This window comes from Littorina saxatilis, linkage group LG2 (assembly GCF_037325665.1).
Source record: "Littorina saxatilis isolate snail1 linkage group LG2, US_GU_Lsax_2.0, whole genome shotgun sequence".
NCBI lineage: Eukaryota > Metazoa > Mollusca > Gastropoda > Littorinimorpha > Littorinidae > Littorina > Littorina saxatilis.
In genome coordinates, this window is record NC_090246.1 from 13,487,222 (window position 1) to 13,507,245 (window position 20,024).

General features: G+C 39.6%; 1 protein-coding gene across 1 annotated transcript in view; it reads right to left on the reverse strand.

Annotated features, from left to right (window-relative positions):
- Positions 1 to 14,076: 14,076 nt before the first annotated feature.
- Positions 14,077 to 20,024, reverse strand: part of LOC138958244 (neutral ceramidase B-like) — a 31,704-nt gene continuing 25,756 nt past the window's right edge. Inside the window, exons 16-19 of the mRNA XM_070329356.1 lie at positions 18,948 to 19,091; positions 17,045 to 17,098; positions 16,584 to 16,669; positions 14,077 to 16,179 (exon numbers count right to left, since the gene is read on the reverse strand). Of these exons, the coding sequence (XP_070185457.1) occupies positions 15,996 to 16,179; positions 16,584 to 16,669; positions 17,045 to 17,098; positions 18,948 to 19,091 (468 nt within the window). The 3' untranslated portion in view covers positions 14,077 to 15,995. The remainder of the gene's footprint in view (positions 16,180 to 16,583; positions 16,670 to 17,044; positions 17,099 to 18,947; positions 19,092 to 20,024) is intronic.

A 20,024-nucleotide genomic window follows, 5' to 3' on the forward strand; every position in this document is an offset into this window, starting at 1 on the left:
CATCGTCATCAATGCACAATGTTTTGTATAAAGAGAAATGCATTTTTGACAAGCAAATGGCTTCGTCATCAATGCACAATGTTATGTATGAAAAGAAATGCATTTTCGACAAGCAAATGGCTTTGTCATCAATGCACAATGTTATGCATGAAGAGAAATGCATTTTCGACAAGCAAATGGCTATGTCATCAATGCACAATGTTATGTATGAAGAGAAATGCATTTTTGACAAGCAAATTGCTACGTCATCAATGCACAATGTTGTGTATAAAGTGTAATATAGTACATGTACATGTATATATATACATTTTTCAAACTATAGATGACAATTTACATGTACCAAAAATAGTGTTTGTGTGTTTTTGGGTCTGTGTGTGTGTGAGTGTGGTGATGTGAATTTGTGACTACATGTAATTCAGTTTTCAACAGGCGCCTAGAGTAGAATGTAGCACTTTTCTTAAAAAGACTAATAACATCAGGTGTGCAGTTTCAGTTGCTTTGTGTGTGTGAGTGTGTGTGAGTATGTGTGTGTGACATGAGGTGAGGATTGATGTTGTTGATCAGTTTTAATAGATGCGTGTGTTTGGTGTGCATGGCTGAAGTGAATGTATTTTAACCACAATGTCAAGACAAATTCCCAACCTTGGACAATTAAAGATTCTGTATTTCTTTCTTTTCTTCTTTTCTTGAATCCCCGGACAAGGGTTCTCACTAGCCTATTACAATGTTCATGCATTACAGCCTCTCCAACTGTCAACCAATGGCAAAGAAGCAAAGGTCAAAGTAATGTCTGGAATGCAAGAAGTTTATTTCAGTTGATCGTCGAACAAAACTGCAGACATGAAACTTGCATGATATGTGATAGTCTAGAGGCAAAGAGTTTTAATTAATACAAATAAAACTAAAAGAACTTTTTTGGTGAACATTATTCACGGAGAAAATGAAATGTAAAGGAATTCAGCAATTCATTAAGATAAAATAATAATTAAAGAACAATATCTTCTTTTTTTTTAAACACGCAAAAAAAAAACAGGAACACTGGTTTGGCAAATTATTACCAAGTCGGATTCATTCATGAAAATTTCAGCTGGTTTATAATGTATTGCTTGTACCAAAAAAACATAACCAACAAAATGCTCAACCCTGAGTGGTAAAACTTAAAGCTGCAAACAAACTAGTTACCTGAGATTCATTCATGAGATTCAAATGCAACACACAGCACCAAATCTTATTATGCATAAACACGACAGAAACATGGCTTCTTTACATGATATTCTGTGTCCATCATCTTCCAAAAGACCCCTTTGGGAAATACTGAACTATATATCAAGAAGAATCTTAAACGAAATGAGGCAGAGCGTTGTTAAGATATCAAATAACCAAAGGGAAGTAATCGCTCTTTATGCATAAGACGTGTAATAGAGTAGGCATGAAGATAATACATTCACTTCATGTATTACAGGATGTTGAAAATAACTCGGCCAGGTTTGTAAGGGTTGTTCCTTCTTTTCCTGAAGGAAAGAAGAAAAGAAAGAAATACAGAATCTTTTATTGCCCAAGGTTGGGAATTTGTCTTGTGATTGAGGATGAAAGTCGCTTGTTCATTTCAATGCTTGTTATTCTCTCAGGTGCCAGGAGAAAGGTTCCGTACAACTCTCGCTTACTCTATTACACATGTCTTATGCATAAAGAGCGATTACTTCCCTTTGGTTATTTGATATATTAAAGGCACAGTAAGCCTCCTGCAAACCATCACAGATACTGTCAGGCTTTTACACACAGTACAAACACCCTTCCATTTTTTGTTTGTTTATTTGTTGCTTAACGTCCAGCCGACTACGCAGAGCCATATCAGGACGAGGAAGGGGGGGATGAAGGGGGCCACTTGTCAAGCGATTCCTGTTTACAAATGCACTAACCCATTACTTGTGTCCCAGCAGGCTTTAGTAAAACTAAATTAATACCTACTGGAAGATTACCAGTTTCCAGTATGTTAAAATAGGCTTAACCTATCTACTGCTGGACTTACATCAGAACACTAACAGATTAAACTATACATGAATCGCGAGACAAGCGGCAAGAGAAGAGATTTTTGGAAAAAATACAGGTGAATGAGCAAGAAGGCAGAAAAAAGAAAAGAATTCATGAAGAAAAAGAGAGCATGACAGGAAAGAGGAACCAAAAATCTACCTAACAGCAAACTAGAAAGCTCCCGCGGTTCCAAAAACAGGAGGGGCCTTTAATTTCATAACCGCAGTGCCCCACTGCGGGAACCCTTTCATTTAAACACTCACCGATTGAGAACATCCTAGGTGCCCTACGTAAAGAGCGAGACATTTTCAAAGAATTCATTTTTCGGATTGAGACCATCTCAATCGGACCCATCCTGAACTCAGGTCAAAAATGAGTTACTTCCCTTCAACTGGCGATAGCCGTGGAACGATGATTGTGCGTTTTGGCGCTAGACCTAACTTTTAAAATCTAAATAATAAATTGACAGCTTGTTACACAAACATTCTTAAATCATAAAATAATTCATTTTTCATCAAGACAAGATGAGTACAATTCGAAGTTTTGAAAGTTTGAAAAAAGAAAAGCCCGGAAGCAGGGTCACGCAAGGTCGTGGTTTTCGTAGCAGACGACGGTTTATAGGCAGTCAAAAGCCATCGCTTGAGTTCTTATGAACCACATTCGTTTGTTTCGTGTAAAGTCAGAGGTACATGCTATTGCAGATAAGCTCACAGCGAGCCGCATTCAAATTACAAACTGACGACTGCATTGTGAAAAAGGGAAATTGGATCACACGGGTTCATGATGGCTCAGGGGTAAGATAAACCACGCACAAATAAATTCTTTGAAAATTGTTCGCTCTTTACAATAGGGCACCTAGGATGTTCCCGTTTGGTGAGCATTCAAATGGAAGGGTGTTTGTACTGTGTGTAAAAGCCTGACAGTATCTGCGATGGTTTACGGGAGGCTTACTGTGCTTTTAAGAGTTAAAATGCAAACAAAAGAATGATTGAAAGTACATTTGTATCACAAGTTTTTAAATGTGATCATGTAATTATTGACATTTGGTATTATAATACCCCACAAAAAAATCTTGGGAAATATGATTAAGATAAAATGATAATTAAAGAAGAACACCTTATTTTTTCAAACGCAAAAATTACAAAACAGGAACACTACGGTTTGCCAAATTATTACCATGTCGGATTAATTCATGAACATTTCAGCTGGTTTATAGTGTGTTGCTTGTACCAACAAACATTACCAACAAAATGCTCAACCCTGAGTTGTGAAACTTAAAGCTGCAAACAAAATATTTACCTGAGATTCATTCATGGAATTCAAATGCGCATCACAGCACCAAATCTTATTATGCCTTAACACATCAGAAACACTGCTTCTTTACATAATAACCTGTGTCGATCACCTTCCAAAAGACCCCCTTGGGACAGTTTGTATAGGCTGTGGATGAGTAGTGTCCCTTGACAGTGAGGCAAGCTGAGCTTTATATACAGTGGAACCTTCCTTGTAAGATTCCCCAATTTAAGACCTTGATTTTATCGATTTTCTGTTCATAATCTTTGTAAATTTACCCCTATTATTAGACTACCTTCTTTCAAAGACCTTTTTGTTTGTTTGTTTGCTTAACGCCCAGCCGACCACGAAGGGCCATATCAGGGCGGTGCTGCTTTGACATATAACGTGCGCCACACACAAGACAGAAGTCGCAGCACAGGTTTCATGTCTCACCCAGTCACATTATTCTGACACCGGACCAACCAGTCCTAGCACTAACCCCATAATGCCAGACGTCAGGCGGAGCAGCCACTAAATTGCCAATTTTAAAATCTTAGGTATGACCCGGCCGGGGTTCGAACCCACGACCTCCCGATCATGGGGCGGACGCCTTACCACTAGGCCAACCGTGCCAAAGAAGAAGAAGAAGAAGAAGAAGAAGAAGAAGAAGAAGACACGGGATAAGAGCATCTGTCCATTAGGACACACACCAAAAATCAACAACATGGCTACTCACTGTGCAAATTTGGAATTTTTTGGTGGAATCAATTTTGCCGATTAACATAAGTTTTCGACGCTTATGAAATTAATTTAAAGAAATATCTTGCTCTGCATAAAAAGCAGTTAGGCCGTAGATTTTTAGATCATGGGGCGGACGCCTTACCACTAGGCCAACCGTGCCGGTTTTTCAAAGACATAATTTTCTCAGATGTTTTGAGGTCTTAAAATGGGGTTTCCACCGTATCTGTATCTCTATAGAAATAACCACTGATGACACAGTTGGCGCCACAATTAATAAGTTCTGATCTGCTTGTTTTCAAAAGAAAAGGGCTGTTTATTCAGTATCCACTCAATATGATGCCTTTTTGGGGGGAAAGCATTCAGATCGGGGCTTTGAATTCACTGTAAAACTATTTATGCATGTCTCCGCTGGTTATTCCGTTTTGCCGTCCAGGAATACAACTTTTGCACAGCCAATGAAAATCCAGACAGTTATTTACAAACTTGGTCTATTGCAACTGAACAACATGGGCAGTTCACAGGTCAAGACTGGAATAAAAGAAAATTATTACAAATTAAGGATTAAAATCCAACCTGCAACTTTGCAATGCGGACACAGAATACAGTATTTTATCACAGCTGTAACGGTGTCACTGTTAAAAATGAAGAAACCAGAAAGTACAGGAAATCAAAAACAACACATACATCTATTACATTTTAAAAAACTTCAAGTTTTGACAGCCAAATGCCATTCTGGTACATTGTAGTACAGTGGAGCCCCCAAATGTTAGACTTCCCCCCTTTTAAGAACTTGTTTTCTCAGACTTTCTGTTCATAACTTCTGTAAGTCTCCCCCATTTTCTCCTTCTAAAGACCCCATTTTCTGAGATTTGTGGAGGCCTAACAAGGGGGGTTCCACAATACCTCCCTCCACAGCAACTAACTCCACCTCACAGTACATGTATACCATGACTAATCTGTCCCACGGTAACTTGAGCCTATCCTGGTCAAAATCTCCGTGTGGGGTTAACGACTATTCTGCATCTCTCTCTCATGTTCCTCAAACCACTTGCCAAGAGTCTGGCAAACGCGCATGTTTTCCAGATGGATGTTCCGGTTGCCTTTTGTCACTCGATCCTGAATGTCTTTCACGTCCTTTAGATGCTGTTTGTAGTCGCCTGAATACATCAAAAAGTCATCAAACAGCACTAAGGAGTTCTTGAACATGAGATCGCCAAAAAGGTGTTGAACCACGCTCTGCAGAGTGGCTTGAGCGTTAGTGAGACCGAAAGGAATTCGCAGATGTTCAAACAAGCCAAATGGGGTCATGAATGCCGTCTTTTGTGCATCCCCTTCTGAGATGTCCACCTGTTTGTACCAATAGGCTAGATCGAAGTACGAAAAGTACTCTGCTCCTTGAAGGGATCGTTTCGCATCTTCAGCCATCGCTGACGTGTACACCTGGTGTTGGCCCTTCCCATGAGTGTTTTCGTTCAGCACCCTGTAGTCGACACACATTTGAATCTTGCCATTTTTTTTCAAGATGACTGCTGCGGGAAACTCCCACTCGCTCTTGCTTTTACGGATTAAATTGTGCTCCTGGAGTTCTTGCAAGTGTGCCCGCAGCTTTTCGAGCACTTCGGGTGTGTCAGGTGTGAAGCACTTGTGATCTGGTGGAACCAGCACCCTCATACTAGTCATCTCTCCGTCACCATCACTGTCATCCATATCCATTTGTGTGTGCGCTAAAACAGAAGAGTCTCTGAGAATTGAAACAAAACTCATCTCATTTTCAATCCTGCGCAGTCTGCAAAACTTTGAATGCACACTAGAGATAAAAACTAAAGTAGATGTGTACTGCCGGGCAGTACATACCCCAAGCGAAGTCGTCCATCTGTGTGTACATGATTCTCTCTCTCTCTCTCTCTCTCTGTCTTAAAATGTGTCATCGATGACGTGTTTTCATACTTGCTAATGCGGCAGGCTAATCATGACGTCAAATTGAAACTTCTTGAAGTCTATCAGAAAGGGACATGAAAACCATGTGGGGGTTACTGGTTTGGGCTGAAAAAAAACCCAACTCCACCTAAAATTCAAGCGCCTATGGGGCTGAATTATGCAGCATAAATTGTGAAACATCAGGATATCTCACACTTTCAATTCTGCCATCATGTCAAATCTGACAACAAACCTACCCACAAAATGTCATAAATATCGGTGTAGAATTGAGACTTAACGGTTTTTAACTGCCAAAAATAAGTTTTTTTGACTGGAATAGTTTGTCTTGAAATTCAGTTTGGGACAACGGACCCACCCACTAAATTTCATAAAGATAGGTGAAAATTTAAATGTAACGGTTTTTAACTGCCAAAATTATGTTTTTCTTCTGGAAAAGTATGGAGTGAAAATCAGTTGGGGACAACGAACCTACCCACAAAATTTCATAAATATCGATGAAGAATTGAGATTTAACGGTTTTTAACTGCCAAAAATAAGGTTTTTTGTCTGGAAAAGTATGTCTTAAAATTCAGTTTGGGACAACGGACCCACCCACTAAATTTCATAAAGATAGGTGAAGAATAGAAATTTAACGTTTTTTAACTGCCAAAATTATGTCTTTCTTCTGGAAAAGTATAGAGTGAAAATCAGTTGGGGACAACGAACCTACCCACAAAATTTCATAAATATCGGTGAAGAATTGAAATTTAACGGTTTTTAACTGCCAAAATTATGTTTTTCTTCTGGAAAAGTATGGAGTGAAAATAAGTTGGGGACAACAAACCTACCTTTAAAATTTCATAAGAATCAGTGAAGAAATAGGATTTAACGATTTTTTAACGGCCTTTAAATCATTGGTGATGTCATCATAACCCAGTCGTTGTAGTTGTCGTCGTAGTTGTTGGTGTTGTTGTTGTCATGTTCGTTGTCGTGATTGTTGTTGTTCTCGTGTTGTTTTTGTTGTTGTTGTTGTTGTTGTTGTTGTTGTTGTTGTTGTTGTTGTTGTCGTCGTCGTCGTCGATGTCATTTGTTGTTGTTGTTGTTATCGTCATCGTCGTCGTCATCGTCGTCGTTGTCAGAGGTTATTTCTAAAGATTTCATTGATAGTCTTTGTTCTCGTCACCAAGACTTGCTAAGAACAAGCTTGGAACAGCAAGAGTTCCAAGAACAAGATTAGAACAACTCATTACATCATTACCAGTACGTCATTTGTATTTAGAACACACTTTAGAAAAAAACTCTTCAGCTACAAACCAGTCACCCTCACATGTCCGAGGTGTTTGTCTAAACCACTTACTGAAATGTTTTGAGGTTTAATGACCATACACATGTTGAACCGGTGAGTGTCTTCCGCTGCTTAATTCGCAAATAACTATTTTATTAAAGTCCGCTTGAAACGCTCAAAGATGAAATTCCATGTTAAAAAGTGACAAAAGTTTCACATTTTTCCGTTGTAACAGCTTCCGATGATATTATATGAAAATTCTGATCCTCTGAGAGGATTCCCCGAAACAAAATCAGTTTGTACGCCTAATTTTAATAGAATTGTCCAAACAGTGTCGCTAATATTGTGCTAAAAGATGAATTCTAGAACAATGTCCAGACAGACACCACTTGGCAAAAAAATTTTCAGTGCTGGGAGATGAAAAAAAAAACTACCTCGCTACGCGCGGGCTCTGCCCGCGCTCCGCTTGGAAAAGTATGTCTTAAAATTCAGTTTGGGACAACGGACCCACCCACTAAATTTCATTAAGTAGATGTGTACTGCCGGGCAGTACATACCCCAAGCGAAGTCGTCCATCTGTGTGTACATGATTCTCTCTCTCTCTCTCTCTCTCTCTCTGTCTTAAAATGTGTCATCGATGACGTGTTTTCATACTTGCTAATGCGGCAGGCTAATCATGACGTCAAATTGAAACTTCTTGAAGTCTCTCAGAAAGGGACATGAAAACCATGTGGGGGTTACTGGTTTGGGCTGAAAAAAAACCCAACTCCACCTAAAATTCAAGCGCCTATGGGGCTGAATTATGCAGCATAAATTGTGAAACATCAGGATATCTCACACTTTCAATTCTGCCATCATGTCAAATCTGACAACAAACCTACCCACAAAATGTCATAAATATCGGTGTAGAATTGAGACTTAACGGTTTTTAACTGCCAAAAATAAGTTTTTTTGACTGGAATAGTTTGTCTTGAAATTCAGTTTGGGACAACGGAGCCACCCACTAAATTTCAAAAAGATAGGTGAAAATTTAAATGTAACGGTTTTCAACTGCCAAAATTATGTTTTTCTTCTGGAAAAGTATGGAGTGAAAATCAGTTGGGGACAACGAACCTACCCACAAAATTTCATAAATATCGATGAAGAATTGAGATTTAACGGTTTTTAACTGCCAAAAATAAGGTTTTTTGTCTGGAAAAGTATGTCTTAAAATTCAGTTTGGGACAACGGACCCACCCACTAAATTTCATAAAGATAGGTGAAGAATTGAAATTTACCGTTTTTTAACTGCCAAAATTATGTCTTTCTTCTGGAAAAGTATAGAGTGAAAATCAGTTGGGGACAACGAACCTACCCACAAAATTTCATAAATATCGGTGAAGAATTGAATTTTAACGGTTTTTAACTGCCAAAATTATGTTTTTCTTCTGGAAAAGTATGGAGTGAAAATAAGTTGGGGACAACAAACCTACCTTTAAAATTTCATAAGAATCAGTGAAGAAATAGGATTTAACGATTTTTTAACGGCCTTTAAATCATTGGTGATGTCATCATAACCCAGTCGTTGTAGTTGTCGTCGTAGTTGTTGGTGTTGTTGTTGTCATGTTCGTTGTCGTGATTGTTGTTGTTCTCGTGTTGTTGTTTTTGTTGTTGTTGTTGTTGTTGTTGTTGTTGTTGTTGTCGTCGTCGTCGATGTCATTTGTTGTTGTTGTTGTTATCGTCGTCGTCGTCGTCATCGTTGTCAGAGGTTATTTCTAAAGATTTCATTGATAGTCTTTGTTCTCGTCACCAAGACTTGCTAAGAACAAGCTTGGAACAGCAAGAGTTCCAAGAACAAGATTAGAACAACTCATTACATCATTACCAGTACGTCATTTGTATTTAGAACACACTTTAGAAAAAAACTCTTCAGCTACAAACCAGTCACCCTCACATGGCGGAGGTGTTTGTCTAAACCACTTACTGAAATGTTTTGAGGTTTAATGACCATACACATGTTGAACCGGTGAGTGTCTTCCGCTGCTTAATTCGCAAATAACTATTTTATTAAAGTCCGCTTGAAACGCTCAAAGATGAAATTCCATGTTAAAAAGTGACAAAAGTTTCACATTTTCCCGTTGTAACAGCTTCCGATGATATTATATGAAAATTCTGATCCTCTGAGAGGATTCCCCGAAACAAAATCAGTTTGTACGCCTAATTTTAATAGAATTGTCCAAACAGTGTCGCTAATATTGTGCTAAAAGATGAATTCTAGAACAATGTCCAGACAGACACCACTTGGCCAAAAAATTTTCAGTGCTGGGAGATGAAAAAAAAAACTACCTCGCTACGCGCGGGCTTCGCCCGCGCTCCGCTTGGATAAAGATAGGTGAAGAATTGAAATTTAACGTTTTTTAACTGCCAAAATTATGTCTTTCTTCTGGAAAAGTATAGAGTGAAACTACCTCGCTACGCGCGGGCTCCGCCCGCGCTCCGCTTGGATTAATTTTTTTTATTTTCAAGAATGCTAAAAACATTCTACACTTCTCATGCAATGTCAAAATTTAATCAGCTTTCATTTTTCAATGACACTGAATACGCCCAGACATCATTTAATTATTGATTCCATTAACAAATTTGAAAGACACATTTAACTTTTTTTTAATGTAAAACATGAGTGACACCTCCGATTTTATGTTAACTCAGACAATTCAACAGTGCATACATGTATGGAATCCCCTTTTTTGAGACCGATCGACCCCCATGAAAAACATGCGTGTGCTTGTGTGGGTTTTGTTGTTGTTGAAAATGGTTGTTTTGGGGGAAAGCATCAATGTGATACTTTCAGGCACTGCCAGGAAAAGATACAGTACCGATAATCGATATCAATATTACAACATTATGTTGGGCGCAAAGTAAGAATCCGGGGCAGAGTTGGAATAATCGGAATTTCCCGAAACCTCATTTGATTTCCAACAAAGCGCCGCATTTCCGGAAACGAGCTGCCTCGTTCTAGAAATGGCAACCCTTCGACTGGCACAAAAAAAAAGTATACCCTTTTTACAGGTCATGAATAAGGTATATGAAAAAGCAAGGTCTTATACAGGGGAAGTCTTGAATTGGGGGTGTGGGGGTACACTGTGTAACAATTCTCTCAGTGACACTCAGCGCATGCAGCTAGCTAGTTGCTGCTGTCTCGATCTATTTTGAACACAATGATTTTTTTTTCTCAGAGTAGAGTGTTAGTTTGTTACAACAGGCTGAAATCATCTTTAATTTGAATCAACATTTTGCAACAATCAATCACATCAATATAGCGCACAGACTTGCACATTACGTTTCATGAGCCTAGATTACCATGCAGTGACAAGAGCCTACTCAGTAAAGGGACATAATGCTGTCTCTACAGCCCAGAGAGACTGAGTTTAATATATAATCAGTTAAGACTGAGTAAAACATTATTACAATCGATAGTTACCAGTGAAAAGTTATATCGGAACACTCTTAATTTGTTGTGTTTTTGTTGTTGTAAAATGTAAGATCTGAAACGTTAAAAATTACGTAAAATTGGTGCGTTTTGGTCGAGTGTGATGGGTCGTTGAACTGTGTTGTTACAGCCCGCCGAAGTTATCAAAAGTGTTTTTGCTTTTTGTAATTCGGTTGGTTTGATGTACAATGCATCTGCTTTTTCAAGACTAAGCATTGATCACTTTAAAACACAAGGATCATCATTGGCCATCATGACTTGTATCATTTTTACATCGCATTCTAAGAAAGAGCAGAATTCTCACTATGCGCGCGGTACATTTCAAGAATCGCGTAGCGCAAAGTTGGAATTCCTACAATGGCGGCCATTGTTGGAATTCCAACAAAGCGCAGGTCATTTCCGGAAAAGCGACGATGACGAGATGGGTCGCAACAGCTACACGTCAGATTCTCTGCCGCTACTTCTGATCACAGGCGGAAGGTATCGTTCACTGGACCACCACTATCATAATAAGACTATGACTAGTATTATGACTGCTAATTCAGTAATTGTGGGCAATAACGGAAAGACAAGACATGATATTGATAGTGTGGTCCAGTGAACGATACCTTCCGCCTGTGGTCTGATCACAGGCGAAGGTATCGTCCACTGGACTACTGCTATCACAGAAAGACTACATTCTGTGATAGTAGTAGTACAGTGGACGATACCTTCGCCTGTGGTCTGATATGAAGGCAACCCCTGCCAGCTTGTAGTTGTATGGTGGTGAGGTTCGCTAAAAACTTCCATCATTATCGTCACCTATCGCGACATTAATGTTCCAATGATACATTATGTTACTGAACCATCACGGCAGTGTTAGAACTAGTTCAATGAAACTGTTGTAACAAATGTAAATTCTGCATGACATATTCATTCTTCGTGTGATTACCTTCGTTTCACCAGAGATCTGTGGTTTCACTTTCTTTTCACCGCATGCACCGGAAGCCAGCTGGTTAGTCACGTGACTGCTGGTTTCTCGTCGTCTCAGCGGTAAAAAGACTTTGGCCTACTGACCTGACCCGATTTTGCGGCATGTGGTTCTTTTGTTCAGTCTTTGCTTTTCATTGGATTTTTTCGTTGGTTTTTTTTTTTTACATTTATTTTTATATTTATTTTTTAAACTAAAAGAGAACTAGATACATACACATGAATTTTCTTCCAATAGACTTGACCATAGTCTCTGACTTGACCCACAAGTCAGCAGCGAATGTGATAAACGGGTTATCTCCCCTGAAAAGCGAAGCAAGCTTCGAAGATGGCGACGATGGAAAAGAGAAGAACTGTGAGCGAACTGCGAAAGGTGTGTGTGGGTGTGTGTGTGTGATGTGTGTCAGTGTGTGTGTATATGCGCGTGCTGTGTGTGATGTGTGTCAGTGTGTGTGTATGCGCGTGCTGTGTGTGTGTGTGGCTGTGCTTGCGTGAGCTTGTGTGTGTGTGTGTGTGAGAGAGAGAGAGAGAGAGAGAGCGATAGTGAGAGTAGGGTATGGTTGTTGGTGAAAGTTGAGTTGGACGCTGGGGTTGGGCGGGTGTGTGTGTCAGAGAGGGTTGTGTGTGTGTGGACTGCGTGTGTGTGTTTATTTGTGTGTGTGAGGGTTGTGTGCGTGTGGGGGGGGGGGTTGACTGCGTGTGTGGGTTTATTTGTGTGTGAGAGGGTTGTGTGTGTGTGTGTGTGGGACTGCATGTGTGTGTTTATTTGTGTGTGGTGTGTGTGTGCCTTTCGCCTTGTATTGAGGAAATTAAACTGCGTTTGCGTATTATGTGTGTGTTTGCAAGCGTGCGTGTATGTTAGGCATATCTCAGTAGGTGTGTGTATGTGCGCGTACGTGCAATGTGTGTGCGTGCGCGCGTGTGTTTGTGTATGTATGTATGTGTGTGTGTGTGTGTGTGTGTGTGTGTGTGTGTGTGTGTGTGTGTGTGTGAGAGAGAGAGAGAGAGAGAGAGAGAGAGAGCGATAGTGAGAGTAGGGTATGGTTGTTGGTGAAAGTTGAGTTGGACGCTGGGGTTGGGCGGGTGTGTGTGTCAGAGAGGGTTGTGTGTGTGTGGACTGCGTGTGTGTGTTTATTTGTGTGTGTGAGGGTTGTGTGCGTGTGGGGGGGGGGGGGTTGACTGCGTGTGTGGGTTTATTTGTGTGTGAGAGGGTTGTGTGTGTGTGTGTGTGGGACTGCATGTGTGTGTTTATTTGTGTGTGGTGTGTGTGTGCCTTTCGCCTTGTATTGAGGAAATTAAACTGCGTTTGCGTATTATGTGTGTGTTTGCAAGCGTGCGTGTATGTTAGGCATATCTCAGTAGGTGTGTGTATGTGCGCGTACGTGCAATGTGTGTGCGTGCGCGCGTGTGTTTGTGTATGTATGTATGTATGTGTGTGTGTGTGTGTGTGTGTGTGTGAGAGATAAACAAACTATCAAGAACAAAACAAAACTGAACAAACGAAATGTTTTCCCCCCAACTCTGATTATTGCTTGTTTCGGAGACGACTGTGATTTTGACTTTTTGAGTAAGCCTACACGAACACACAAGCTCAATACAGCCGGCAACAAGTTCGCCGGTCGGGGCAGTGAAATACTATTTCAAATAGATCTATTTCACTAAGAATGTCAATGGATATAGGGCAACATACTTGTTTTTTTAAATCAGTGATTGATTAGATCGTCATATTTTTGTGACACTGAGACCAAACCATCAAAAAATTAGCAATAGGCCTTGAATCAAAGTCGTGCGAGATCTGACCTTGCTGCAAATGTACGTGTACGACTTGGTTGTGTTGACGTTCAACTGGTAAGCTGGGCGATTGCAGGCTTTTATCCAGCGAAGGCAGCGATCTAGATGGTACAGATGCTTTCCCGGTTTCACAAATGGGATGAATTTCACGCCAACACAGCGTTCAGGATACCTATCATCCGTTTTACATTGTCCCCAAGCACAGCGCTTTTGTGTGTGTTTGCTTCCTAAAACAAGGGAAGTAACTCCCAGAGTCTCGATATGTGGATATGGTTAATTGAAGGCTAACTCAAGTTTATTACTTTTAATTATTACAGAAATATCAAGATATGAAAGTAGGCGGCTAATAACTGCCCCCCTTCTCTTCTGTGTGTGTGTGTGTGTGTGTGTGTGTGTGTGCACGCTTGTGTGTGTGTGCACGCTTGTGTGTGTGTGTGTGTGTGTGTGTTTGTGCAAATATGTTGTTTCTTCCAAACTGCATATCATAACTGGTATGTCTTGACTGATCATACCAACTTTTTTTTTTTAAAGCACAACCATAAAAGAAGACAAACATCATTAACACTGTCAGATCAGAACGCAAAACATGACTCTTCAAAACATTTCATTTTTTATCATTTTGACTGAAGCCCAATTATACAACTATTCAACGAAAACAAAACAATTATTTGTCATTCTCATTCCATAACCTCAACCAATCATTGGAAACAACAATTATTCAAACAACAACAACAAAAACAACAAAATGGGCAAGAAAGCACAAATACCCACAAACATACCTGAGCTGATTCAGATTAAGGAATGGTGGATAAAATGTAATCAAACAAATATTAACAGGTAACAATGAATCAGTGTTACAAAATGCATCATTCGGTCAATGTAAACATTCAACCCAGCACATGTAATCAGCAATATCGTCAACAAACGAATATCAACCAATCAGTATAAGCTCTTGAATCTTCCATTCTATGCCAGTATGTCTGTTCACTCGGACAGAGATAATGAACTACAGAGTAGACCCCCCCCCCCCCTTTTAGGAACCCGAATTTAAGACTTCCTTCTTTTAAAGACCTTGCTTTTTTTAGATTTTCTGTTCATAACCTCTGTAAATTTAGCTCCAATTTAAGACTCCCTCCTTTTTAAGAACTTTCTTTCTTTCTTTATTTGGTGTTTAACGTCGTTTTCAACCGTTCAAGGTTATATCGCGACGGGGAAAGGGGGGTGATGGGATAGAGCCACTTGTTAATTGTTTCTTGTTCACAAAAGCACTAATCAAAAAATTGCTCCAGGGGCTTGCAACGTAGTACAATATATGACCTTACTGGAAGAATGCAAGTTTCCAGTACAAAGGACTTAACATTTCTTACATACTGCTTGACTAAAATCTTTACAAACATTGACTATATTCGATACAAGAAACACTTAAGGGTAAAAAGAGAAACAGAATCCGTTAGTCGCCTCTTACGACATGCTGGGGAGCATCGGGTAAATTCTTCCCCCTAACCCGCGGGGGGTACTTCCTTCTTTTAAAGACCTTGCTTTTTGAGATGTTCTGTTCATAACCTCTGTAAATTTACCTCCAATTTAAGACTCCCTCCTTTTTAAGACCTGATTTTCCCAAATTTTTGAGGTTTTAAAAGGGGGGGTCTACTATACTTTGAATCGAAAATGAGCAGATGTACCCGTTTTTCATCAGTTAAGAAAAAGTCAACACACACAAATCTGTTAACAAACATTTTGGAAACAGAGTATCACAAGAAAACTATTATGTATTTACCAGTGAAACCATGAATAAACTAGAGAAACATCCATTTAATATTACTTGTGCGCAGTACAGATCAAAAGAACTGAGATCATAAAGGGACTTATCAAACTAATACGTTATCAGAAAATATGTGATTTGAACAGTTTTGAAGATGAAATAACTAATAATGAAGCGTATTTTTAGAAAAGAACAAGAAAAGAATCATAACAAAACTTATAAGCAACGACGCAAAAGTAAGAAGTCAATTAACCATGGTTCATAAACAAACCCCTGCGATAAAAAAAAAGAAGTGTAGAAACAAAAAAAATAGTAATGAAAATAGTGTAAAAATAGATTCAGTGGGATTTTGTAATTATTTTTTAATTTTTTAAACTCCACATTAAGAAAATACAACAATTGCACAAACCAAAACAAGTTGTCTTGAACTTACATCCATATTAAAACAATTTCAGGAAAAGATGTAACAATGCAAATAATTAATGGTGTCATGTAAAAGCTATCCCGTCACTCCTTTTGTATGTTTCCCCATGAACTGACAAAGCGATGTGACATAGTTATATCAGCTGTGGAACGTTACTTGTAAGATCACAGTCAGGCTATGCTGTGCATGTATCAGTATCTTTCTTTCTTATTTTTGTTGAAGGTACAAAAATGTGGGTCGAATGGAGAGGATTACATTGATTGCTCTTCCTTCTGATTTTAGTTAGATTTTTCTTACTCCTTCATCTACTCTGTCCTGGAGTTGATCACTTTTACTTTTTCTTGACTAAAAACTCTCTACTTGTTCCATGGAAAGGTTTGACAGATTGAGTGATACTCTTAGAACTGCAGAAATGGCTGATGCGGTATGTTCCCACTGCTTGATCCGATGGCATGTCCCAGCGTATAATGGCATCGCTCTCACCAAACACCAAACTGGTCAGTTTCCACTGGTACCTGTGTCACAAAAATAAAAAGCAAGCACTTATGATTGTTATCCAAGAATATTTTTAACAAATGTATCTGTAGTGTGCACACACACACACACACACATAGAACCTCTATCTCCCTCAAAGTCAAACACACATCTTAATCCCTACATACACACACAGAGACACAGTCACATGATGACACACACACACAGAAACACACACACACATACAAACACACACACACACAGTCACATGATGACACACACACACTGACACACACAAAATCATTCACACACACACACACACACACACACACACACACACACACACACACACACACACACACACACAAACACACCCATGATGATGGACTGACAAAACATGCTGAAGTTCATACTAAGGGATAACATTAGCATTTTTCTCACAAACCTGGTTTCCCAATCAGCATCTGTGAAGATAGTTGTCCATGTTCCATCGGTTTGCTGTTGCTCCACAGTTAAATATGTATTATTGGTCTGAAAGCAGAAGACTGAACAGATACAATCGGGAAGGAACAATGAGGATGTCTGCCACAACAATTTTTTCCCTGCATATACTTAAATCACTATCTAGCATGAATTCTAACATGTAAACAAAGAAAAAGCTGTTATTTATTTTAAACCTGGTGATGTTTCACTGAGAGCTTTCAAGAAAAGAAAAATGTGGTAATCTAAATATGAATGCTTCACAAGATTAAAACACACGCAAAAAAACATATTGCCCCAAATATACAACCTTCTCTGAACAAACGCATTCAAATGACACAAACATGAATATAAATAAGCATCATAAATTCAATTGGAACATAAAAACTTGAACTTTATTTAAAAAACGGAATCAGGAGAACTTACCCGCAAATCTGTTCTTGGGTTAGCACTGATGAAAGTCACTTCCACCACCGAGCCCTAGAAACAGAACAGCAATCTCGTGAACAGGAAAGAAAGTAAATAAACAAGAAATTCCTCCGAGGTAGGAAAAACACCCCCGTCCTTACCATTCTCACTGCCAGCAACTGAGAAGGTTATTTCCCTTTGACCATTAATATGTCCCTCTATAAGTCCTTGTAGAATCTTAATCCACCAATAACTCCCTAACCGTGTGTTTGACTGGTCCCAATTTTTGTAAGGACCGTCTCAGGAATGTATAGAACCTGTTCACCAAGTTTGGTGACGATCGGTCCGTTCATTCTTGAGATCTATATGCGAACACAAACACACAAACAAACAAACAAACACATCGACCGAATCCTATACACACCCCTATACCGGGGGTGTAACAAGTTCTGGAAGTAAGTCTGTCACGTTTTTATGGGTTGTGGAAGAGTTGCTTTTCCTTGTTTTTCCTTGCTTTTCCATAGAAACAATGAGGCAACTTGCCTCAGTGTTTCTATGGAAAAAAGGGAAAGAAACTCTTCAAGAACCCATACAAACTTGACACAGTTATTTCCGAACATCGTCTATTTTAACTGCTGTAAAAACCCAAACACACCTGCAACTATTCACATGCCATTCCATTAGTTGGCATAAACTACTCAATCATGTAGCAGTTCCCTTGATTTATTGCTCAGAAAAAACCCAGTATCCTGTTAAAATCATGTGCATACTATAAAGGAGAAAAAACGGTCAAGCTAGTTTACAGAAACTTTTCCCACAAACAAATGGTTTAAAATTGCTACAGATGTTCTGTTTCTTGGGTTGCCAGTTCCGAAGGGGCTCTGCTCCGTATGGCCAATGTTCTGTGTATAACCTCTGTAAATTTACCTCCATTTAGAGACCCCCTCCTTTTTGACTCACATGCGAAGCAAAAGTGAGTCTATGTACTCACCCGAGTCGTCCGTCCGTCCGGAAAACTTTAACGTTGGATATTTCTTGGACACTATTCAGTCTATCAGTACCAAATTTGGCAAGATGGTGTATGATGACAAGGCCCCAAAAAACATACATAGCATCTTGACCTTGCTTCAAGGTCAAGGTCGCAGGGGCCATAAATGTTGTCTAAAAAACAGCTATTTTTCACATTTTTCCCATTTTCTCTGAAGTTTTTGAGATTGAATACCTCACCTATATATGATATATAGGGCAAAGTAAGCCCCATCTTTTGATACCAGTTTGGTTTACCTTGCTTCAAGGTCAAGGTCACAGGAGCTCTTCAAAGTTGGATTGTATACATATTTTGAAGTGACCTTGACCCTGAACTATGGAAGATAACTTAAAAATTATGTGGGGCACATGTTATGCTTTCATCATGAGACACATTTGGTCACATATGATCAAGGTCAAGGTCACTTTGACCCTTATGAAATGTGACCAAAATAAGGTAGTGAACCACTAAAAGTGACCATGTCTCATGGTAGAAAGAGCCAATAAGCACCATTGTACTTCCTATGTCTTGAATTAACAGCTTTGTGTTGCATGACCTTGACCTTGGGTCAAGGTCACATGTATTTTGGTAGGAAAAATGTGTAAAGCAGTTCTTAGTGTATGATGTCATTGCTAGGTTTAATTATTTGACCTTGACCCTGAAGGTCAAGGTCATGTAAATGTCAAGGTCAAGCATGTGAGTCGTATGGGCTTTGCCCTTCTTGTTCAGACCTGATTTTCCTCCACAATTTTTAAAGGTCTTAAAAGTGGGGTTCCAATGTACCACAATGCAAATCATCCGACTCTTTTCCTTCATGCATAAAACCTTTACACTTAATAATACATGTACACTGTTGATTCAGTGAACACTCTCCACACTATACAATCAGCTCACAGGAGTGTATGATGGCAGAGCGTCAACTTTGACGTCCCCAAAGTTCTTGCCGAAGGGTGCAGTGTCGTAGAGAACAGGAGGTAGAAGCTCCCACTGATCCGGCACAAGGTTAGGTGGATTTGGGCCTGGTGGAACCATTGATCCCTGAAAACAAAAAAAGACATCTCAGCTGAATTCCTCTAACAGCAGTGTTGTTCCCAGACTGAGATGACAATGGCTAATTCCGGAAATAACTCTGTCAGGTTTTTGTGGGTTGTGGAAGGGTTGGTAAACCCTTGTAGTTCTTTACATTTTCATAGAAATACTGAGGCAAGCTACACGTGACATTGTAGGCTTGTCGCAGTGTTTTTATAGAACAAGGGAAAACAACTCTTCCATAACCCATACAAATTGACAGTCATTTTTGAAAATTGTCAATTGGTCAGTTGGTCCCGGATTGGAATTGTGTATAAATCCAAATGTCCTAGCTACAAAAAATGAGTTTGGTCAGACCTCCTACATGTCAAAACTATTAAATAGTCAGTTGGCTACAGGTCAGAATAATGTGTTAGATCTTCTTCTTCAGCGTTCAAGAATTTTCTGGTTACGTGTGAGCTCCTTTGCCCATTTGGGTTCCGCAAACTATACTCTGAGAGCATAGTCAGCTTCACTCCGCTTTCGTTGAGTAGGCATGCTGGATATTTTCTTGTTTCCATAACCCACCGAACTCCGACATGGATTACAGGATCTTTTCCGTGCGCACTTGGTCTTGTGCTTGGGTGTAAACACGAAGGGGGTTAAGTCACTAGCAGGTCTGCACATAAGTTGACCTGGGAGATCGGAAAAATTTCCACTCTTAACCCACCAGGCGGCAGCGACTGGGATTCCAACTCACGACCTCCCGATTAGGAGGCCGACGTCTTACCACCACGCCCGTCATGTGTTAGATCAAAACAGTATGCGCCAGTGACCAAAGGCTGAGAACACTGTAAGTGGGGTCAATATGACTTGTGATATATTAAGCCTGTGGATGACAACTTTTTTTCCTGTTTGTGCCTATTTAGCTACAAACTCATACAAGTGTTCAACCAAGAACAA